General features: G+C 41.4%; 1 protein-coding gene across 6 annotated transcripts; it reads right to left on the bottom strand.

Moving 5' to 3' along the window:
- Positions 1 to 1,363: 1,363 nt before the first annotated feature.
- On the bottom strand, positions 1,364 to 18,589 carry LOC118392417 (transcription factor GATA-3). Of its 6 annotated transcripts, none has more exons than XM_052492120.1 (6): positions 18,433 to 18,589; positions 12,459 to 12,814; positions 10,585 to 11,118; positions 7,696 to 7,841; positions 5,594 to 5,719; positions 1,364 to 2,960 (listed from the first exon to the last, which is right to left on the bottom strand). In XM_052492120.1, exons 2-6 carry the CDS (start codon positions 12,694 to 12,696, stop codon positions 2,679 to 2,681), a joined length of 1,326 nt encoding a protein of 441 aa, XP_052348080.1. In that variant the 5' UTR covers positions 12,697 to 12,814; positions 18,433 to 18,589; the 3' UTR covers positions 1,364 to 2,678. The 6 variants fall into 6 exon arrangements, with proteins under 6 accessions (XP_052348080.1, XP_052348079.1, XP_052348082.1 ...); XM_052492119.1 differs by lacking the exon at positions 18,433 to 18,589 and adding an exon at positions 12,969 to 13,398; XM_052492122.1 differs by lacking the exons at positions 7,696 to 7,841; positions 18,433 to 18,589 and adding an exon at positions 7,596 to 7,636 and having other exon boundaries at positions 12,459 to 13,402.
- Positions 18,590 to 22,959: the final 4,370 nt, after the last annotated feature.

Raw genomic sequence — 22,959 nt, 5'->3', positions numbered from 1 at the left:
TCAAGCCTGTCTTAGGAGCCCAAACACAGAACAGATGGTGTGCTGCATGAATCACGTTGAACTCCAAATCGAACCCAATGCATTCTTTGATAAAAATCATATGATTGTCCTACTTTTTTTAAATAAAGAAAATAACGGTTTTGTAGGCCATTGGCCCTATTTAAGAATAATGTTTTTGCTCTGGTTAGTTCATGTACCTAAGCTAGTACTTTGACATCCTTTTTTCTCAATCACATAGCTCTCGTTCCCTCTGGCAGAGTACAGTGTGACAAGTCGATACAGTAACATTAGCATCCACTAATAACACTGTTGAGATGATGGCTACTTCATACCATGGTTCCTGCACTCTCAATTCCTTGTTTCTCAATCAATTTAAGCCCCCCCAGGCACTGTTTGTATAGCTCTATGTATATCAATATGCGCACATGAATATACTTTACACTTGATGGGGAAGGAGAGGGATGTTGAGGAACTTCAGCCACAATGTGGTCGATTCTGCGTTCGAAACCGACACTGAGTTCCTCTTCAATATTCCAATTCAAAACTCAAAACATTCATTGTTTTTCAAAAGAAAGGGAGGAAATGATTTATTGCTCTTCAGCACCTACAGGTATGCGGTGGACTAGCGGAATTGCTTGTGACAAGATCAAATCTTTCTGCTGTTGCTGTGTAGGCTACACATGGGTTTGGTTTGTTGGTGATAAAATGTACTGAAATAGTTGTTCCAACCAAATATATTGTTTTACTCTGTGTGATTGATGTGTTTTCTATTGCTGTATCATGGCTGTGTCTGGTATTCGCCAGCTTTTTAAGATTGGTACAATATTGACACAATGTAGTAGACTTCCATAAAAGCACATGGACACTAAAGAAGCGACAAAATGTGTCATGTAAGACTTTGAGAATGATTATTTTACATTAGGGTCTGAATTCCTCAGATTGATTTAAATGAATTCACAAAATTGTCTGAGTCAACTAATCACCCTCACTAATCACCTCCATACTGTAGAACTGTGGAATTCTGAAGGCACATTCTAACTTCACATGCTCTCTCCAGAAACATGACTAATTCCTGATAACGAGCAGATACCTACAGGAGAAATTCTGCCAAGCAGGTCAGTTGTGATTGTGAGAATTAGCCTGCCTGTCTAGCCATAAAACGGCATGTGAGCCCTCCTACAGCCACAGTGCGTGCCACTGTTTATTTCTGCACTTCCTGTTTGTCCTTCACCACGAGAGTTGTCAGTTTCTGCTGTGAATGCTGGGTAAAAATGGCCAGACAGGTCTGGGTGGGGTGACGATGTGTCAAACATCACACGACGACACCGTACCAGAGAACGAAATAAGTATCGCAACCACAGGCTAACATGTCAACAGAGATTAAACTAGTTTATTCTTTTCAAAGAAAATAATAATAATTACGAAACAAAAAAGCAGTCATTTTTTACACTAGTGATTATTATTAAATTTTTACAACCATTCAGTCTGCATAACATAAAGAAATAATTCTACATCTTTGTTTCTTTCGTATTTTTGGTACTCTGAATTATACATACAAATAACAAATACAGGAATTTTTTCACAATGCATATAATCTGTGGGCCGGAAGAAAGTCTTTCAGGTGATCCAATGTGGCAGTGTGTGTTTGTGTGTGTATGTGAAAGTATGATGTGAGAATATGTGTGTGTATGTGAAAGTATGATATGTGAATATGTGTGTATGTGCTAGCATGTGAACACAAACCAACAGCCCGAGACCTATAGCACATCCAAAAAAGAGACGCCTGCAGTCAGAACAATAGACTCTCTAGAAGCTTAATGCATCAAACATGTTCTCCAGCAGGCGAAAGTGAAGGCCTGTCCTTTTCTCTGTCCTTTCCTCTCCTCCCTCTCATCCCTCTCTCCAGAAAGCAGAAGCGTCCTCTCATCCCTCTCTCCAGGAAGCAGAGGCGTCCTCTCTTCCTCTACTCTCCAGTGGCAGTGTCTCTTCTTGCCTTGAATCGTACCCTTCTGTCGTTAGCTGCCCAGGGGCATTTTACTTAATTAAAAAGTATTCGTTAAATGTACTGTATTTCATACAATTTGTACAAATATATTCAAAGTTAATCTCCTCTCTTCTTCTCACGGCTCAGGGGTCGGGGGGTCCTGTCATACAGGTGTGTGAAGTAGGGTGGGAAGGGGAGGGGGGCATCATAAAAGGTGTAGCTTTTGTAATGATTGTTAATAATCTTTGCTTTTCCCATGAAAAATGTTTGAACACAAATGGGTTTCCAGATTGGGGGTTATCAGCTGGGAGGACAGTCAGGGAGTGGGTGAAGTTTCAGGATCTTTTCTCCCAGGTTGGGTCGGAGAACAACAATGTGGTCTTCCGAGGAGTCGGAAAACCACAGTTAGTGAGTCAGTCTGCCAGGCTTTGAGGATCGCAGTAGATACACTTGATAAAGATTAAAAAAGAGACAACTGAACAAAAGCAAGGACCCATAAAGCCTGTCTCCCTCACAATGAGGTCAGATCATAGGCGGCTTGGTGATGGAGCAGAGCGGTTGGTTATGGGCAGCAGAGAGCGGTTTGGTTGTCTTTCAGCTTGGGATTCAGGTAAGCGAAAAAGAACTGGGAGTAAGAGGATGGGGGAGGGTTGGTTGAGGGGTTCTGGGAGGTGGGTGGTACCATTGGGGTCTTCTAGCCCATGGCAGAGACCATACTGGAGTGGGGGTGAGGGGCGAAGGAGGAGGGGTGCATGGGCGTGGGGGTGGACAGCATGTGGCCGGAGTGTGAGAAGGGGGGAAAGGAGGACATGTGGCGGGACAGAGCGGCGGGGCTGAACGAGCTGCTCTTCTCCATCAGGCTCTTGGAGAAGTCGTCCATGCTGTCGTGGGACTTTTTGCTCTTCTTCGACTTGCTGGACATCTTCCTGTTCCTCGTCTGAATGCCCTCCTTCTTCATGGTGAGAGGTCGGTTGATCTGGGGGACATGGGGTTAATGCACCAGGGTTAAAACAAGCACGTTATTCAATATTCATATTTCATAGGTAAGTGACTTCAAGGAGTTACTTAAGTTGAAGGAGCAGAAATAGCAATATGAGTCAGAGTAGAACTGAGCCGAAATATCAAAGAGCAGTGTTCATGCTTTCTGATGGACTTTGATGAAGCGAAAAAACGCTGACAAACAAAGAAAGTAAATAAAATCCAAGCCTTGAGCTCTGTTTATCAGTCGTATCCTGTAAAGCGCATTCGAATTGTGTCAATGCATTTGGACCAACAAGCAAAAAACAAAACAAAACATAGAAAATTGGAGAGGGGCGACACAAATAGGTTTCGAGCTCAGGGTTTGGGGGACACTGAGATATGTAATGGAGTCCCATTATAGAGTAAATCTGTCTGTCCCATTGTTAGCGGGAGGGGGTGGGGGGGAGTAGGGTGTGTGTGTGTTTGTGTGTGTCAGGGTGAGTCCACATTTGGCTGGATTTAAACGCTGATTCCCTTAAGCTGGGCTGGATCTTAGACTACTGCCATGCCAGGGAGAGGGAGACAGAGGCAAAGACAGAGAGAGAGTTGGAAAGATGGAATGAGAGAGAGTGGGAAAGTGAGACAGAGCGAGAAAGAGAGCCTGGCAACCACCGTCCTAACCAGCCGACATGGCCATGACGACTACCAGCGCCGGCCAAGTTCGTCTCTCTACCCTCAACCCTCCATCTGCATGGGCATCTGCTGGCCAAAATGGCCCGAGCTGCCATATTCCTGCACAGGTTTTAGCTGGGAATGAGAGCCGGATGATGGAATTCCAGCTCAGGGCAGGATTATGAAGGAGAGGTGGATGAGGCCGGCTGCCTCCCTGATCGGTAGGACCGCTTCCCTGAGAAATGGGAACAGGGATTTCACCGCCTCACTTCTGCCACTTTCTCTGAGACGTTACTGCCATTTTTCACTGACTCTATTTTAGCACAGAGTGGCCCAGCTGATTAGCAAAGGGCAAGGAGCTACGGCCCCTGAGTGATGTGGTTTCACTGTCTCTGCACGATGTCGGGTAAAAGCAAAGGGCTTCTCTGTGTTTCTGGCTGCTATCTAGACGTTGAAATGCAGTTCGCCAAACTAAAGCTGACCAGGCAGGCTGTGCTCTTTGATACGCCTATGTATGCCATGCATCTCACAAATAAAACACCACAGAGCTTTACTCAGTGACCACCACAGAGCATTCAGTACATTACCTCATATCCTCTCCCCACACCTATAGTAACCTGAAAACAACCACAAACCTTATGCAATGGTCTTGGGTTGACCGCACTGCAAACACCCTGACTCACACATCAGTGAATGTTGAGGAACATTGTTTCACATTGTCAAGGAGGGGAAAAACTGATTTGGGTGTCAACACTGTCTGTCACATCTTGGTGGCAACTTGTTTTTTCACAAGCATCCAATAAATATGTCCATACACGTTTACTGTAGCCTACAGCCTTATCAAACTGGAAAGGCTATCAAGGTCTCTGAGGTTAGCGTTAGGTTGCTGTCACCTGCAGCCACTGTGGCCACTGTGCAGGTTAGGAGTCATTGTGCACGAGGGGAGAGAGGCTTCATATAATGTTCCATGTAAAATGTGGAATTTGTTTCAAATTGAGCAGGCCCCAACAGAATTATGAATTTACCAAAAACAAACTAATTTTGCAATTAAGCTGAGGTCGGGTCAGTTCAAAATATATAATATGTAACTGGGAAATATTATTATTCTCCCTGATAACTATTTTTTCTCAGGTTTTCTTCTGTCTTAAAGAATCTGCCAAAACCAACATAGGGAAAATATTTAACAGGGAGCAAAGGGCACTTGCGTAACAAGGGAGGAAGTGTAGTGAGATAGGCTATAGACGTCCCACTTCCCGCGAGGATAGGGGATACCTTATCAGACCAACTCTGGGGGGAGCTCTCTCAGATGAAGGTTGAATAGGCTGTAAGTAAAATATAATCATAATAATAATATGTTTCGCTAGTTAAATTACGCAGCAGCTCTCGTTCTTGGTACAGTGTGTATGAGAGAGAGAGAGAGAGAGCGAGAGCAAAGGAGAGAGAGAAAAAACTGGTCCTGGGGGTCCTCAGATTGAGGAAGTGAAATGATGTGGTGAGACAGTAACCAGCACGCCCCAAAACGAATCAGGCGGATTGGTGGTCAGAGGGGGACTTCAAGTCCCTGGCGTGGATGTAACCAAAAGGCCTGAAATAAGATAGGTCTGAAAATTAATCGAATTTTAATTAAGCTCTTATTTAATATTCAAAATCCAAGCTGTACGCACGGGGCTTAATTCGGCTCTCGTTTATTTTGATTCGTACATGTGACTTGCTGCGAATAAATCACATGAATTATATTTATTATCGCTTGTGCCCCAACATTTCTCAATAGGGAAGACTGCGATAAATATTTCGAGAATTGTAGAAAAAAAAGTCGCAAATAAGCTTTGAATGTACAGGAAAAAAAGAAGGGAGGAGAGAATAAATGAAAAGAAATAAACAAAAGTGAGGAAGAAAAGAAAGGATATGAAAGACGACACATGCTTAGATAAATTAGTAGATATCTTACTATAATGTAAAGGCTGTTGTTTTGCTTACATTGTGCAGTTTGTAGTATAGACCGCAAGCGTTACACACGGGGTCCCCGTTGGCGTTTCTTCGCCACAGTGTTGTCGTGCTCGTTTGACAGTTTGCACATGATGTTCCTGCGCGTCTTGCTGCAGACTGGCGAAAAGGAGATACAAAAAAACATGCATATCAGTCATAAGGCCTTTTCCTAGGCTATCAAACCAAATGTTGCATTTATAATACATTACTAACATATAGCTTTCTGCAAAGCTCTGTCTATCCAACTTTCTGCAAATAGTTTAAAAACAACGACAAAATCCCAAAACAGCGCTGCTTTGACTCGAGGCTAAAAATAGCATCATGCGCACATGCCCTCTCAAGAGTAAATATTTACAGACGACATAAAAGCAGTGGCATGAAATGGGACCTAATTAAATCTGATTACATTTTCCCGTTAAGCGACTAAGTGCTTAAGTAACAGCAAGATAGTGTCTGCTCCTTGTGTTTAAATATGGAACTCAACAGGTTATACAAATCAACTACAATTCGTTTTACGGTGAGAGCATGATGGCGGACAGAATTATGTATTTTTAAAAAACAAATCTCTCGCCTCCCATGGGTGGGAAATGATATGTTAAATCATCAATATGTGCATAGCAAAGCTCAAACAATCATTATTCTGATGTTTTTACATATCTAATCATGTTGAGCTGTCAATGGGGTTTCACAATATAACATGGCTAATGAATTAAATGGACAAAATTATATGCTTGTGGATGAAGATGGTAAACTTGAATATCGCCATATAAGCTTGAATATCGCCATACCGTCCACATTGACATACCATATAGGCATATTAGCCAATTACAGAAAATAGTTTTTTTTTTAACTGGGAAGAGCTAATGCGCTGATACATTCAAGATACGTTTTGACTTGCATAGGGAGAGGACTCCATGGGTTGAAATGCCTGCCTCAGACGCCAGTTAGCTGACCGGCCTGACATTGATGTTATAATCTATAAAACCAATCGATAGACGAGATGACCGAATAGGACACAGTACCCGTTAACACCGAATGGGCTAAACAAAAGGCACTACACTATCTTTCGGGGGTTTCCAATTATCTACATCTGGTGGCCTAATAACCCATGTTCATGCGTGACTTAAATAATGTAATTGCTTTGCACACCAATCTCGAGTTCCATTAACGCGAAAATAAAGTTATTGTGTACTGGAAAATGCAGCTCACTGTATCCATCTCCTCCCAGACTTCTTCTTCAGACTTCCCTCTCTCTTTTCTCTTTTCCTTTTCTTACTATTTTCCCTCAGTATTTGAACATTCTGCAGAGATTCCCTGAGTTCTGAGAAGAACAATCTTGAGTCGTGACTCCTGCGTGCCCTGGGCCGCTCCTTGCGCTGATTCGGTCCCCGGTCCCCTTCATGTTTAGACTGGGGAAGCGGGCTATGTTGTTAAAAGCTACTTATCTGCGCTGCTCAGATATCCGGCAGCTTTTTCCTGGGAAGTCGGGGTTTCACATTAGAGAGAGACGGGGTGATATAGGCTAGAGCAGAAGCTGGCTGGCTGCTAAAAGAGCCGTCCACGCGAGACATCCCCTGCCAAGAAAGTTTTCCCCTTTATCTAACCATGCAGGGAGGTAGGGGAACTGCTCTATAGTACTCAGCTTTCTGGTGTTAAAAGTTTAGGGTGTTCCGCTCCAAATATTGCAAGGTGCATGGTAGCCTACATCTCTCATCTAAACCATATAAACGTCCAATTCTAAGTATGCCATTTACAGTATGTCAACTGCAGATATTATTCCTATGCGGTCAGTGAGTATTTGGATGGAATATTTTTCGATTTGCCTCAATGCATAATAAGAGGAATATATTTTCTCCTCTAAGAAATATCAAACAGTAGGGCAATTGAAGCGGAAAAATAATAATTGATGAAGCAAATCATTTAAAAAATGCATAACAATAGTAATAATAAATCTGCAGTTTGCTATTACTGTATATCTAAAAGAATTCGAGACCTGCACTTGGCGAGTCAATTTCCTGCAGCTAACACTTCTTCCTGGGTAGAGAAAGAGAGAAAGACGGAAGTGTCATCAATACAAAGTGGCAGGGACATACCAGTCGTCGCTTGGGTTTGATGAGGGGCCGATTCTGCCCGTTCATCTTGTGATAGAGTCCGCAGGCGTTACACAAATAGTGACCAGTGCCATCCCGCCTCCAGAGCGGGGTCGATGTAGCTCCACAGTTAACGCACTCTCTACCTTCTGAAAGCAGAAACGATACACAACATGGAGAGAGCGCCGAGATCAGTTCGCCCCTTATAAACTAAACATAGCATCTCACATCTGGAACACTTGATCCCTCAGGTCAAGAGGGAGAAAGGTTGTTATAAACATCGTAGAAAATGTCATCACACAAAATCATTATTTCTAATAGTAGCATAACATTCATATTACATATGAATAATAATAAAAATAATACAAATTATACTACTAGGCATACTACTACTAATACTAATACTACTACTAATGCTACTACTAATAATAATAATAATAATACTACTACTAATGCTACTACTACTACTACTACTACTACTAATAATAATAATAATAATAATAATACAAATTATACTACTAGGCATACTAATACTAATACTAATAATAACAATACTAATACAACTTCTACTACTAATAATAAAAAATAATACAACTGCTACTACTACTACCACTGCTACTAATAATAATTGCTACTACTACTACTACTTCTACAAATAATAATAATAATAATAATAATAATAATAATAATACAACTGCTACTACTATTATTGATGATGATAATAATAATAATACAGTGGGCCTATAACAATGCATTGCGTTAGGCTATAACTGATATCAACATTTGACCCTGGCGTTAGTAGGACTTTCCCAATTCATATCATTGAATAAAGCAGGTCTGTTATGGTCGATTACTGCCACAATGAGGTCACACATCATTTCATCAAATGCATAATATATTAATTCAAACTGATAGCCTATCTTTAGAAAAGGGTGTGCATAATCTATGGGTTCATTCATGTTTTTGTGATTAAAATGTGCCCTCTTCTTTCTCCCACACACACAATCTCTCATTTCACAGTGGTGTAAAGTAATAACAATAATATGGCATTGTAAACTAGGCGAATTCAATCATATGTAGGTATGTTTATTTGATTGGAATGACCACTGTCTTTCCAAACCAGCATTTGGGTTTGAATGGCACTTCTCTAGTGACACTGACAGGTGAGAGGCGCGTTAACAGTTTCATTAAGGGGGTCTCCTGATCCCCAGGCCTATGTTGCGTCACCACTGAAACTGAAACAACCGAGCATCGCGGCAGGATTATTTGAAAGCATAGACGCGTATAGAGAGGAGGCCTTGCGCCGTGAGGTGCCTTTACTGCCTCTACTCACCCGCACTTCCCCTTATGACTGCAAAAACCGCTCCATTTCTTCAGAGACTGATACGTGTCACTTCTGGTTCTGCCTTGTTAGATGTGATAGACATTCCAGAGACCTCAGCAGACACGGAGGACGTTGTAAATCAATAGTGGTTTTAGAGAGAGGAGACTGGGTAACACAGCTAAACAAATGTATCCACTCCACAATAGGGCTCTGAGAAATAGGCTACTACAGGGTTTCGTATTGTGCAAGGCGTGTTCCGGGGTTTATGTTTAGAAGACCACAGAGTCGACCTTTCTCAATGACTTATTTTCATCTGCAGGTTTGCAATGTAGACACATTCCATTATATGACCTCGTTAATAGATAACCTATTTAAGATTCATTTTAGAGGATGTATCTTTACGCACATTACAGCACACACATACTTTATCCTCAAATTAAAATGATTAATTTTTTTGTTTGTAATAAGCGAATATTATTCAGCATTGAATATGCCTGATGATATGCATCGACTAATCCACTGTTTTCTATATGTATCCTAATGCTATGTGGCACTGATATTAATCTCATTACAGTTAACTGGTTTCGAGCGGTGTCTGAATAACATTTTATTTTAATTACCCCCACTTGCTTGGATAACATTTCGCTTCGCCAGTCGTGCCCCTCTGCCACGGAGAGTGCTCATTCGTGATTACCCCCTCTCAATGCAGCCCCGCATCCGGGCTCTATCAAAGTTATTACTGGCTCTGCGTAAACAATGCAACTGTCGCGTGCACCAGTCTGACAGTAATGGGATTATCTAAACGGGCGCGAGACAGCCATGCCGGCACGGAGACCGCGGTCACAGATTTAGCCTCTCTCGTTCCCTCTGTGAAACATAGAACAACTGAAAACGGATATGGTTTAGGTCTATACACAGCTTAAAACTATTCTGAACTCATCTGATTTAAGGGCACAAAAGCTGTTTAATCATTCACTGGACTAAATTCCTTAGATTTGGAAAGTGGAAAATCGTTCAATCTTATGTGGGCAAATGCGCGTTGATTTATTTAATTCGCTTTCTATTCCAAGCAATGTGTTTTAACAAATCGTGGTGCTGATTGAATGCGATTAAACATGTTTGTGTAGCCTAATAACATATAGAAACGTAATAATGTCCCCAATTAAAATTGTTACTCAGTAAAATTGATGTAGAGATAGAAACCCGGATTATCCATGCAATACATTTTTATTATTATTTTGAATGTATTATTGTTGTTATTATTATTATTGCTATTATTATTAATTGTATTATTATTACCCCCACGTGCTTTCCTTGCCACTGCTATTGTATTTCCCCTCAAACGAATCTTGTGCACGAGTTCATTTGAGACACATTTGACTTTCTATGGGCCTGCAAGGGCTGGAGAAAGGCCTTGGCTGTCACTCAAAGTTACATTTTTTTTTTGTGTGGAGAACGAAAAAAGGTCCTGATTCTGAAACGGGCACATTGGGATTACACCTGGATATCATCAATGTCATAAATTCTAAGGTGAAATCAAATGGTAATGTAATAAAATGCACGCCTACCTGAACATGACCTTGTTTTTGGTCTTGTTTTGGAACCATAACTAGAAGATGACCCACCTATCAGGCTACTTGGTGGGAAGAGGCCTGGGCCGTATTCGGGGACATAGGATGGGTATGTGGCGATGGGGTGATGATGGTGGGCGGATGATTGCGCTCCGATTGATGCCATGCTCCGGCTGTGAGACTCCAGTTTCATGCTCTCGGCCAGGGACACCTGGTACTTTATGCACTCTTTCTCCTCCTGTTGGCGACTGTTGCTGCTTGAGCCCGGAGTGGAGATGCCTGGGTCCGGGGACACGTCTTTCGGAGGAGTGGGGGGAAAGGTGAAGAGGTGCGGGCTGGAGTGGCCCCCGGACAGGGAGGAGGAGGACGCCGGGGGGTAGACAGAGAGACCTGCCGGGGAACCGTGGTGCAGTGAGCTCTTCTGGAAAGGACTCAGGTTCCACGGGGAAGTGCTGTGGTGCTGCATCGCTTTGCTCCCGTCCAGCCATGGCAGAGAGCCGTGCAGTAGAGAAGGGCGACACACCTGACTACCTGTAATAGAAAATAGGATGATACACCCCTGTCAGTATTTTTCTCGGTGAAGAAAATTACAATAGGCCTACATTCAATTAGCCTACTCTCACGATTGGATCACTTTCCCTTATGATCATTTTGTTGACATTAAACAACAATATCTCACACTTAAGCTGGTTTCAGTTTGACATCGCCATGTAGGTCTAGGCCTGCTATGTAAATTACACAAATAATATCACTTCGTTACATATTAAAGGTGTACCTCAGTCACTGTCAATTAAAAACGTTTGGCCACACTTTCTATTGAAACAAAACTGTCTTGATCGTTTGATATTTATATGAGTGAATTCAGGTGTGCTTTACCAGTGGAGAAACTGCAACTACAATGACTTAGAATTTGGATTATTTTTATTAAGAAAGCCTATAAATCGATTATGGAAAACATTTTTTAAAAATCATACGCCATTTTATTAAAACATCACCCACGATTTCTCTTCGGGGACACAAGATAACACAAGATAAAACTGCACTGCTCTGACCCAAATAGTCCCACTTGACTCCAGTCTACCTCATCTTTTTGGTCTAGCCGAAACCCAGGGCCTGAATGACTGTGTCAGAGCAGCAGTTTGAGTAGCACGCCAGTGTCAGTGCAGAGGGTTTGAACAGTGGTGTTTTAGCATTCACTATTCCGTTCAGGAAGTCATGTCAATAAATTAAACAAATATCTCTTCCGCAGTTATTTTCTCTCCAGGAATATCTATAAATAAATGATAACTCATAGTTTACCTGCCATAAAATGGACACGGTTGTGTGGTGAAGTATGATAGTCTGAAATGACAAAATATATCTCATGGGGCCTTCCAAATTCTCTCTGTCCGAAGGTCTACACATTCATTCGTTTGGTAACATAGTTGCATTTAACCATGATACAAACATACATGTCATATTTGACAATAGTAACATGCTGTTAATTTGTAACTCGCGTGAATTTATTTGATTTAAACATGTAATTGATTTCAAATTGCTCGACATGGAATTAGAACAATGAAACAGTGGTCTCTGTTAAAACAAATACCTATACTCACAACGGGAAACATATGAAACCAAAGGCACACCGCCAGAGAGGTAAGCCACACAGGGGACTGCATGGTTTCATATGGCCCTCGCATTTTTTTATTATCCGGATCCGCTGAGACTAAAACCCATTAGACATATACTTCGGTTCAGACATTTTAAAATTGACAACCATCTGAAGACGAATTGTTCTTATGTCAGCTCTATCTGAGTTAAATATGACCATGCCAAATATAAACAATTCAATAGTAGCCTAAAACGACGCATAATGAAGCAGTACTTACTATGTGGAGGTGGTGGATACCTCTGGACGGCTCTGACTGAGTTCCCATAGTATGGAGATACGTGGTTGCCCTGTGAGTCGATATTAAACAGTACATCCACATCGTCGGCGAGGGGATACTGCGAGGGGTCCATGTACGAGTGGCCGAGGCCCGGGTGGTGCGAGCCGGGATGCTGTTCGTTTAGCACCGATGGGTGGTGATGGCTCATCCATCGGGGTTGGTCCGCGGATACTTCCATAGCTTTTTAGCAAACGTTCATATACACCGGAGTGAACCGATTCAAGTCAAATAAGAAAAAAATCTGTCCGAATTCCTGCTTTGTTTAATCCACAGTTTTCTTCGTTACCTTCGTTCACCTGGAAATAAAAAATAAAAATGTATTTAAAAAATATGTTGTTCCCCCTATGTAGATGTTATTTTCAATATATTCAAATGCGATTATTTGGCAGGGATTCACATTAAGGTGAATATGCCCGTATAATAAATAAAACAAAATTGTTCAAAACATACATTCAAAAAATAATGATTCACTTGAATGTTGTCATGAATAAGTCCAAGGTCGTATCCAGTCCCACTCAAAAGTTCCTAAACTTTTCCCTGACAAAGTTTCTATTATTAAGCCGATTCAACAAGTTGCAGAGGTATATGTTTAGACGCAGCCTTGTTTGCAGTAGGTAGCTTAGTGCAAGCGGACTAGCACCGAACTCACAGATCAAATCTGTTTGTGCGCAGCGGCAACCCTCTCCACTTACTTCGCTTCCCTCACCCTCACTCTCTCTCTCTTGCTCTCTCGCCCACTCTCTATAGCTCTCTCTGAACTCTCTCCGTCCCAGTGTGTGTATGTCTCTCTCTCTCTCGCTCTTTCTCAGTTTTTTTTATTTTTTTTTACAGTGAAGGCATTCTTTCAGGATGGCGCCAGGCAGCTCAATGCTTGCAGACAGCTGTGGCGCGACGCAACTTAAGGAGGGTCTGTCAGTGTCATCAGTGGGGGCGGGGCCTGCCCTGCTCGCCCTAATTGAATATAGTGGGCCAGGAGAGATGACCAAGAACTGCTGCAAGGATTTTTCTTTCACAGACCCTGCAAGAGTCTCACCAATAGTAAATACATTTATTTTCATGTTTAGATTTTTTTTTAAAGCAAATACCGGTACACAAATGCTTTCATGCCCATTATACACAATGTATTGTTCATTATAACTCAATTAAAACCCGTAATAAAGTGATGTTTTATTACAAAATATGGAGACTTCATGAAAAACAACACATCAGTTTAATTACATTCTATAATTTTCTATTCTAAAGTAGTTAGCTTTTTAATGCAGTATCTGAATCAATGAATCCCGCTGGCCACAATAATATTTCCGGGCTTGTCATGAAAAAATATAGAAATAGAAAGAGTCGTGAAGCCTGTTGCTCAATAACGAGGGACCAGTGGCAGCCTGGCAGGTTGTTGGACGCCCATTTTCTTAAAATTGTGACAGTGCGTCCTCTCGCGGTGACAGGCGCGTTATTATAACGGCAGGCAACGACTTAACTCCCCAATTTGGACCGATTTCCTCGCTTCACAGAGCAGGGGCGGGCGAGGACGCCAGAGCGGCTGAACTGCAGTCTGAAAACACTCCAGTGCATTACTGCCTGGCTCCTCAGCTGGCTTTAACAGACTGAGAGAGAGAGAGAGAGAGAGAGAGAGAGAGAGAGAGAGAGAGAGAGAGAGAGAGAGAGAGAGAGAGAGAGAGAGAGAGAGAGAGAGGGAGAGAGAGAGAGAGAGAGAATATTCTCCCAGAGTATTAGGCCTCTCGTCTCTCCCCCAACACACAGATAGACAAGCAGCAAATTCACTAAAATGCCATTATTAATTCAAAAAGACTGCATTAAATGTGACTTGATGCAGTCATTGGTTCTATAGTGTGTGATCTTGAATTGACCAATTAAATATATTCATACTGACACCATAGACCAGATCATCTAATTATTCCATATGCCAATGTCAGGTATGAATGCTGCAGTGTACTCTCGCCTTGTTGCACTTGATTGCACAGTAATAGGTGGGAGGGGGAGGGCTGCGCCGTGGGGAGGTATTTTGTATCTAATTCCCAGTTTGGCTACCCAATACTCTCCGATTGGCAGCATGTCATTGTAGAATAGGGGGATGTTCTTTTTGGTGCTGCGCAAAGCACTGACACAGGCAGCCTCTACGACGCCACTGGACGTGACGTCACCGCCAGGAAATGAACCCTCTCAGCGAGCAGAGCAGAGCGCGCAGGCTGTTCTGGAGAGGAAATGCGCGCGCCGTTTTCCAGTGAGTAAAATTACAATTATTTAATGGCACAATTCTATAACCAGGTATGCTGGGCGTTTATTACGCATTAAAATCGTTAAGAAATTGTGTGGTGAGTTGTATGCAAACATTCCAAGGGGAGAAAAGGCAGATTTTATTAATAGCCTTGCATTCGCATAAAAATCGATACTATATAATTTTCCAAAGTGCACTATCACGAATGCAAACTGACACGAACGAAATGGATATATGAAATGCATTTTGTCAGGGTCTCCATGGGAGCACTTGATATTCAGAGCATGACCACAACAATAACTGCCACATCCATCTTATGCAATGAGGTAGGCCTATTTTACAGAATAGGGTAGCTACATATGTGATATTCGTAGATGGCCTTTTAGTCTTTTGGAGGTTGTGCATTTTACCAAGGCCGTTCTCAGTCGGGTGTACGGGGTTAATGTGTGAGAAACAGAAATATTGCTGATTTGACAAAGCACGCTTTTATCCCTCTCCATGATGCCCAGAGAGCATGTCTCACTCAAGCGAACCTGAGACTGAACCTGGATGGAAACTACTATACCGCCTCACATCGAACAATCTCACCGCCATTGTCGAGCTGTCAACGGACTCGTGTAATTATCCTCTTTAAAAGTTTCGCGCTCCATTATCCAACCAAGTAGGCTATGCGTTATAGGTGCTCCGAGGCAACACATGACAGTAAATGTAAAAATCCTGATCATGTTTTTTTGTTTCTTGTCTGGATGTCTGGAAGCTTACAGAGTGGGACATGGAACCTCTCTCAAGACGTGATTCCCCAAGCTTCAGTGTCAAGAGAGAAGGAGAGTGGAATAAAAACTGTTCCCCTTTAAAAATTGTCATTTGTAATCCCCACCACTGTCACAACAGAACGGGGGCCCTGTGTGTGTGCGCGTGATAAAATAACCAAAACAAACTAAATAACAAGCAGATGTCTAGTCTACTACACTGCGTCTGATTCATAAATGTTGCCTGGTGGCGGGCACAGCAGAAGATTGGGGAGATCATTTGTGAGTGATTATGTCAGGGAACGCTGATTAAAATCAGAAGATTTCACCGAGGGTGAGAATTTAAGACACCACCAGATTATTTCATTGTCAGAGTGAGATGAACTTTTTAGATAGCATCTCTTTGTTTACAGTGTCCACATTTTGCCTCCCATTGGCTAACTACAAATATATTTACAAATAATAATAATATGCATATTGATAATAGCACATAGGCTATTCAAATAATTACTATACATTGTATCTATTACTTTTTATGTATGTCCAACCATTGAAGCATCATCATTAAAACAGGGAGATAAGCACATTCTAGAGCAAGCTTCCCTGGCGGTCTTGTGCTGTAGTAACCCAGTTTTTGGACAGATGCAAAACCGGGAAGGCCCACAAATACCATTTAATTAAAGTGCCGGCATTTGGCTTAGGAGACTTTTGATGGGTTTAGGTTTTACACTTTCATTCTAATGTAGCAGGTAAAGCTGTCCAAACAGCCGCGAGGCGCGGATCCAGGGTGAACCAGAGGACACCGCCTCGGGCAGCGGGCAGCACGCGGCACTCTCTCTACCCGCTGGAGCTACTTCACTCCAGTCACCACTGGAATACATTAATATTATCTTGATGAAGACGGAGGAAAATAAAAACAGCGAGGGAGAGAGAAACACATTCGGACTTCCATGTGTGTTACAGGATCATTTAAATGAAATAAACGAACAACTATTTATTACTATTATTAATAATAATAATAACAATGATTTTGATATGCGCTGAAATAGAGAAAAAATGACACCGAAGACAGGCATTTTCAAATAATTCAAAACGATATCATGCATGCCTTAATTTGAAACCTCGAGTTGTTGCATGTGAAATATAGCCTATAAATATAGGCCACATGTATAAAATGACTAATGGCACAATATTCTCTGATCTTTTCAAGAACAACGCTTCTTGTTGTACTCAATTAACTATGTGAACCAGTTCAGATTCTTAGAACCAAAACGAGGGCGTGAAATTATTCTCGGTGTGAATGAAACTTGAAAAATGTGGTATATTTCTTAGAATGATTCAAATGAGAAAATATTTTTGAACAGTTTACCTCGAGTACAGATTATGTTTTCGGTAATTCTTTAGCTTCAATAACAAGACAAAAGAGATTAAGGTACTCTGTCAATTAGGTGAGAGGGATTCTTATCCGTGTGATCGCTATTCACCTTCTCTCTCTTCGCTCTGGATAAGAGCGTCTGCTAAATGACTTAAATGTAAATGTAAACCACCGCATCGCCAGGCCCACACCGCCTCAATTTGGATGCTACTGTTGTCGGTTCCTCTGCTTTAAAACACCATCAAATGTAGTTCTCTTAGGGCGTATTTTACCAAAAATTCCATTGACAGTTGGTGCATTTATTTACCAGTTTTGCATAACACAGTGTTGTTGCTAATTAGCATACAGATCAAACACGTCTAAATAAATCGCCAACGCAGATAGTCCGCTAGGTAGCTAACATCATGTGAGAACTTCATAAACACACAAACAAAGAACTTCGACATATCAACATTTCAAGCCACACTCAATGTGCTGCACATCTCTGTCGTGGCCTGATTTGGAGATTGGAGGCAGATTGCATCCTTACTTAAAAGGTAACCCACCTCGTGATTATGTGAGTGGCCAGCCTCCCTATCTCCAAAACACAGCTGTTGGGAAGCATTCAGCATAAATCAATAGAACCGCGCGCGATTTCCCAGCCCGTTCTGTTCTCTGCATGTAAATAACCGCTCGAGCTCTGCCCATGATAGCGCGACTGTGATGCCCTTAATTTCGTATCCTATTCATTCCATGTAACAGCTCCTCTCCAAATCAAGCCATATCGACCACAGACGTGATGGAAAAAGGGGGAATGCAGCCTCAGCAAATTCAACTCCTTTCTTTTATGACCCATTGGCGAGGTAATCAGATCAATTTCATGGGTTAAGGGATTCTGCCTGCCACCAAATCAGGTGGTAATAGATCATTAAAATCCTTCATCTTCTGTATTTCGGGAGGCGCGAGGTAGGTAAAATACTCTCAGAATCTATTGCGTTAACTGCAATAAATTCCAAAGCGATTTGGAAACGTTCACGCAGAGAAAAACGAAAAAAGGAACGATTTATTAAAACGATTATTGAAGACCACCTATAGCCTATTTACAGTATATATATTTTTATTTTCTAAAATTCCTTTAGACCTAATATCCCCCAGCCTAATGCCAGTCACAAACGCAGCCAAACACATATAGGCTACAGTACAAACATAAGAGGCAACAATGGCGTCGCGTGTGTCTTTTTAACCACATTTCTGTTTGACAGACATGCAGAAAAAGCTCTACACATGTTGAGAAAATGGAGCAGTTTAACCGGCTTCTGGAATTCACTTAGCAAAAAGCATGTGCGCCTTTTTTCCTAAAGATGCACTACAAAAACGCTAAATTCGAAAATCGTTTTTAAAGCCATGGATCAAACTTGCTCATCAATTCATTTCTGGACATACGCCTGGCTGGACAGAACACACAGAGGCAGGCTGGAAGGGACCAGTATGTACCTTTAAGAGCTATACATTGTGTTCTTCGCTGAAGGACAGCCAGACAGACAGACTTGCTTTATAGAAATCTAAATATTTACTGACCTGTGGAATAGAGGTTCGCGGTCGTTTTTTTTCTGATCGGCTGCAGATGTGAGGAAAGAGTGACATGGAGATCGAAGCGCCGATGGCATTTAGAGAGAGCGAGCTGCGTACGGAAAATAAATCGAGTCGCGCGCGTCCTCAGCCCAGTCACTCACTCACTCACACACACACACACACACACACACACAAACACACGCGCGAGCACATACACTCCTACAGGCCAACCAAAGCATCTATGTACATTCAGATCAGAGAACTTCCGGGTCGGTGGAGTAAAAGCATAGTTAGTCAAACCGAATGCCCCTAGACCACTATTAGGAGATTTTGCCACTTTATGAGGTCAGAGAGGTGGACTGCTGTTTATGGCGCATGTAGCTGCTGTAGTATTTGGCATTTTTTCATATTTTTAGCATCGGTAATACTGTTAAAGTAGCCTATAGCTTAGCCTTGTAGCTAACCAATCATGGGATGATATATTGGGCGTTGGAAATCACGTAGCACGGTATGCTTTAAATTGCTCAGTATTTCTATACGTGCATGTGTGAATTTCGAAAAATGAAAATCATAGTTGATTGCAACTCTCAGTAATCAACATGTTCGTGTCATCGACCATTTCAATGCATGTGGTAAAGAGGTACTCAAGTGCGCGCGTCCACACACATATACACACAAACACACTCCTGAGCGTTCTTTTGTTAGGATGACATAGGCTATCTCAGTAGGCCTATATTTTACTATGGCGTAGACCTATACTACTATAGGCCATCATCACCAATGAATATTAGGATTATAGTATTCATGATGATGGCTAATTGACATGATTTCCTTTCAAACCTTAGTTCATATATTACTTTCGATCTACTAACACTGATATTTAACACATTCTAATTTTCTAAAATAAGGTTGCAAAAGTACACATCCATAATATTTGTAGCCTATTGAATTTCACCATGCAATGTATCAAATTGTGTTCAAATATGAAACTGGTGTTTACGTGCAATGTTGTCCTTTCAGGCCTATACATTATCTTAATACTATTATTTAAACTATTAATAAAAGGTCTGCATATTTTTTTGGGAAAACTAAAAAAAAATGCATGGGCTTTCCACCAATACACACCCATATATCTGCTTACACAGATACCATGTTTGAAATAGACACCAAATATAACTGATCCATCTTCTGTCTTCCTCCTCTAAAATAGAGAGAATGAGGAAAGAGGGAGAAAGAAAGAGAGAGAGGGAAAGAGAGCGAGAGAGAGGGAAAGAGAAAGAGAGAGAGAAAGAGAGAGAGAGAGAAAGAGAGAGAGAGTAGGGGGGATTCTGCTGATGCTGGAGGCTTGATATCTCACGTTGCGCCTTGACTCTGAAGGGAAATGTAAACTGATCACACCAAAATCTATCTTTGGAGAAGAAATTCAATTAAGGTAATAAATTAAAGATACGTGGCACAAACGTCGCTGTATAAACTTACGGAAGCAACCAGCCAAATGTGTCTTTTAAACCATTGAATAATTCAATGTTTTCAGGGCAACAAGAGCTTTCATTTATAGAATTAGTATCTCAATATTTTAATATAATTACAAAAGAACACATCCAGATGTTAATTATTTAATATGCTTGCAATAGACGTAAATAAAGTGCTTATTAAGAAATAAATGGCTTCGCAATTTCAATATAAAGGTGTTGGTAATTATGCTTCGATGATAAATGCGCATACTGATGCCTTCGATATTGTAAAAACAAAGGTGAAATCGCGGTATATTCCGCAGATGATTATGACTTATTGTAAGTGAAATACAAATATTATTAACGTCTGAAGAAATAACATATCTGAAGAATTAATTGGCTTCATTCATTTTAAGGATATAATTAAATGTGACAGAAAAAAAATGAATCCCTCTTTTTCTATCAACCGTTTGCAAACAGAACAGAAATATGTGACACGCAAAATAAATTAAGCCTTCTATATTAAAGGATCCATGATCATGTTTGTGGGTTGTTTCTCCTAAACTAAAATGAAACAGATTTTCTGAGGCACACAGCTTCAGGAGGCTCCATTTTGATTCTGGGGCCATTTTTGGTCCAGTGATGTCTGTGAGCGCGAGCACGGCCAAGTCCAAAGTCACTCTCCTCTTCTCTCCCGCGTGCACTCTAGTAACGGCATGAAATCGGGTGATTAATGTTGAATTTGACTTGAGCTCCTGCGTGACAGCGCGTGCTGACAACAGCTGAGCGTAAACCTTCCGGTATAATGCAAGTAGGGTACACATTCGTGTTTTTACGCATTATTTATTTATCTATGCCCCTTTTTGGTATTTATAACGATGAATCTTATCAGCAGATAGAATGAGGGATTATAATATCATGTTCATAACCTGATTAATGTTGGCAGCATAGAACAAGCTGGCCTGTTTAAACACTTGCAGCCTACATGTCGTCCAAGTTAATTGTTTGGATTCCTTTTCAGCTAGATTTTCATTTGCACCTTGCCACTGGAATTTATCATGTTTTTGCAATCAACTACTAAATCTAGTGATTTTATATGTACATATACGTCTTATCTGCATTTTAGGCTACTCGTCGCATTGTTGTGTTTTTGTCGTTATTGAACCTACACCAAATAGCATTTCTGTTAATATTGTCTACCAAACCCAGATAGGGCTATTGTCCATACCTGATCAGTTTAAATAGATACACTCAAAGCGAACCCAATTCAAGGCACCTTGTAACTTAGGGTTTCGGCCAACCATAGCCAATTGCTGCTTATGTGCAGATGTCAAGGGTGACCTTAATGTGAGACAAAACGCCTCCCAAATCCATAGGCCACGGTGTTTCATGCATTTACTTATTTATTTTCTCCATGTGTTTTATTATTCTCCTCCTGTGCGCCTTCCAAACGTAAGCCAGTGTTTTATATATATATAAGGCGGCTTCTTCCCTGCGATTTTATTTTAAAATATTAGGCCGAGGTGGGGAGAATTATAAACGACTCCTCTCTTATCTGCTCCCTTCACGTATCCAGGATCACAGAAGCTGATTAAGAAAGAAGTCACAGCCAACGCCGGATTCATAATGATTTGGAATAATGAATCCTTATCTCTCCTCTGCAGATTACCAGCCTTTCAGCTCGCCATGTTTAGTTACATGGGATAATTTATTGCATCTAATACATCACAATGAATCTGATGGGGGAAAGTGATGGCCAATGTTAGGAGAGGAGCTGCTTTTTTATCCCGGGGCAATGAAATGCCTTTACGATTTTTAATTGGTAAAATATAAGAGAGATCTGATTAAAAAAATAGAACTGCAGAGGTATAATCTTGCCTCCTAGTGTTCCAGCGCCACTCTGCAGCATAATTAGTGTGTCAATTTCAACCTGGAATTAACAGCATCGACCTGCCATCGCAGCTCTAGCCAGTGGAGCCAGCGAGATCCTAATTTTGCATGATTTATTTTTCACCAAGAAGAGATAATTAATCATAAACAGTGAAAACAGTGCAGTAAAGTGGAGATAACAAAATATTTGCATCTAAAAAGATTCGATGAAGCTAATTTGTTTTCACACAGCCCCCGCCCTCTATCACGACCCCAACCCACCTCTCCATCTAACCACCTCCAAGATTTTTAATTTTCTATGATTAATCCTAGGCGACATATCATTAATCATTATAAGTTGGAAAACGGGGCATGTAGCAGTGTGTAAACATTGAATATGTTGGGACTGTAATTGCTGGATGGGGATTATCTTGGGCACGGTGGTGTCATTGTTCTTGGGTAGTATGCCACCCTATTGAAATTATGACGGTAGGAGGGGGTCGGGATGGGCATGGACAATGTTGGCTGTACACAGTGTATAGGACTAGCTATAGTAGCTAGTAGGATGCTATAGGAAGCAAACATTAGGCCTATGTTTTCTAATAAGAATATTATGCAAGCCTAATAATTAACAATAATAATCATGACTAGGAATTGAACGTGGTTTGGGTTTATCATTGTTAAATTAAAATAATAATCATGTAAAAGAAAGTGTTGTTTTATGGCCATTTGGCACATTTCCCGAATCGGATTTCTGGATGGTGCAGCATGTTTAAACGGGAACGCTCACTGCCTTGCCAGGATACATTTGCATTATATTTGCAGCTGTAATTAGCATCTGTCTCTGTCTCTGTCTCTGTCTCTGTCTCTGTCTCTGTCTCTGTCTCTGTCTCTCTCTCTCTCTCTCTCTCTCTCTCTCTCTCTCTCTCTCTCTCTCTCTCTCTCTCTCTCTCTCTCTCTCTCTCTCTCTCTCTCTCTCTCTCTCTCTCTCTCCGTCTCTCTCATTTAATTTATATTCTCATTACGCGTTTGTATTTTTCCGGGCCTCTGGATGTCTCTCTGATCCCTCATTTTCTAATGTCCTGGCAAAGCCCCCCAGATGTTTATCAGTCTTATATTCAGACAGGCCGCCATCTCAAACAAACCCACCCGCCATAGGGGATGGGTTGGGCAGCCTGACACTCAAGCCGACAGGCAGGCACCCGGACCC

The sequence above is a fragment of the Oncorhynchus keta genome, chromosome 33, assembly GCF_023373465.1.
Source record: "Oncorhynchus keta strain PuntledgeMale-10-30-2019 chromosome 33, Oket_V2, whole genome shotgun sequence".
Classification (NCBI taxonomy): Eukaryota; Metazoa; Chordata; class Actinopteri; order Salmoniformes; family Salmonidae; genus Oncorhynchus; species Oncorhynchus keta.
Note: the sequence above shows the minus strand (reverse complement) of the source record. Positions and strands in the feature narration are given on the sequence as shown.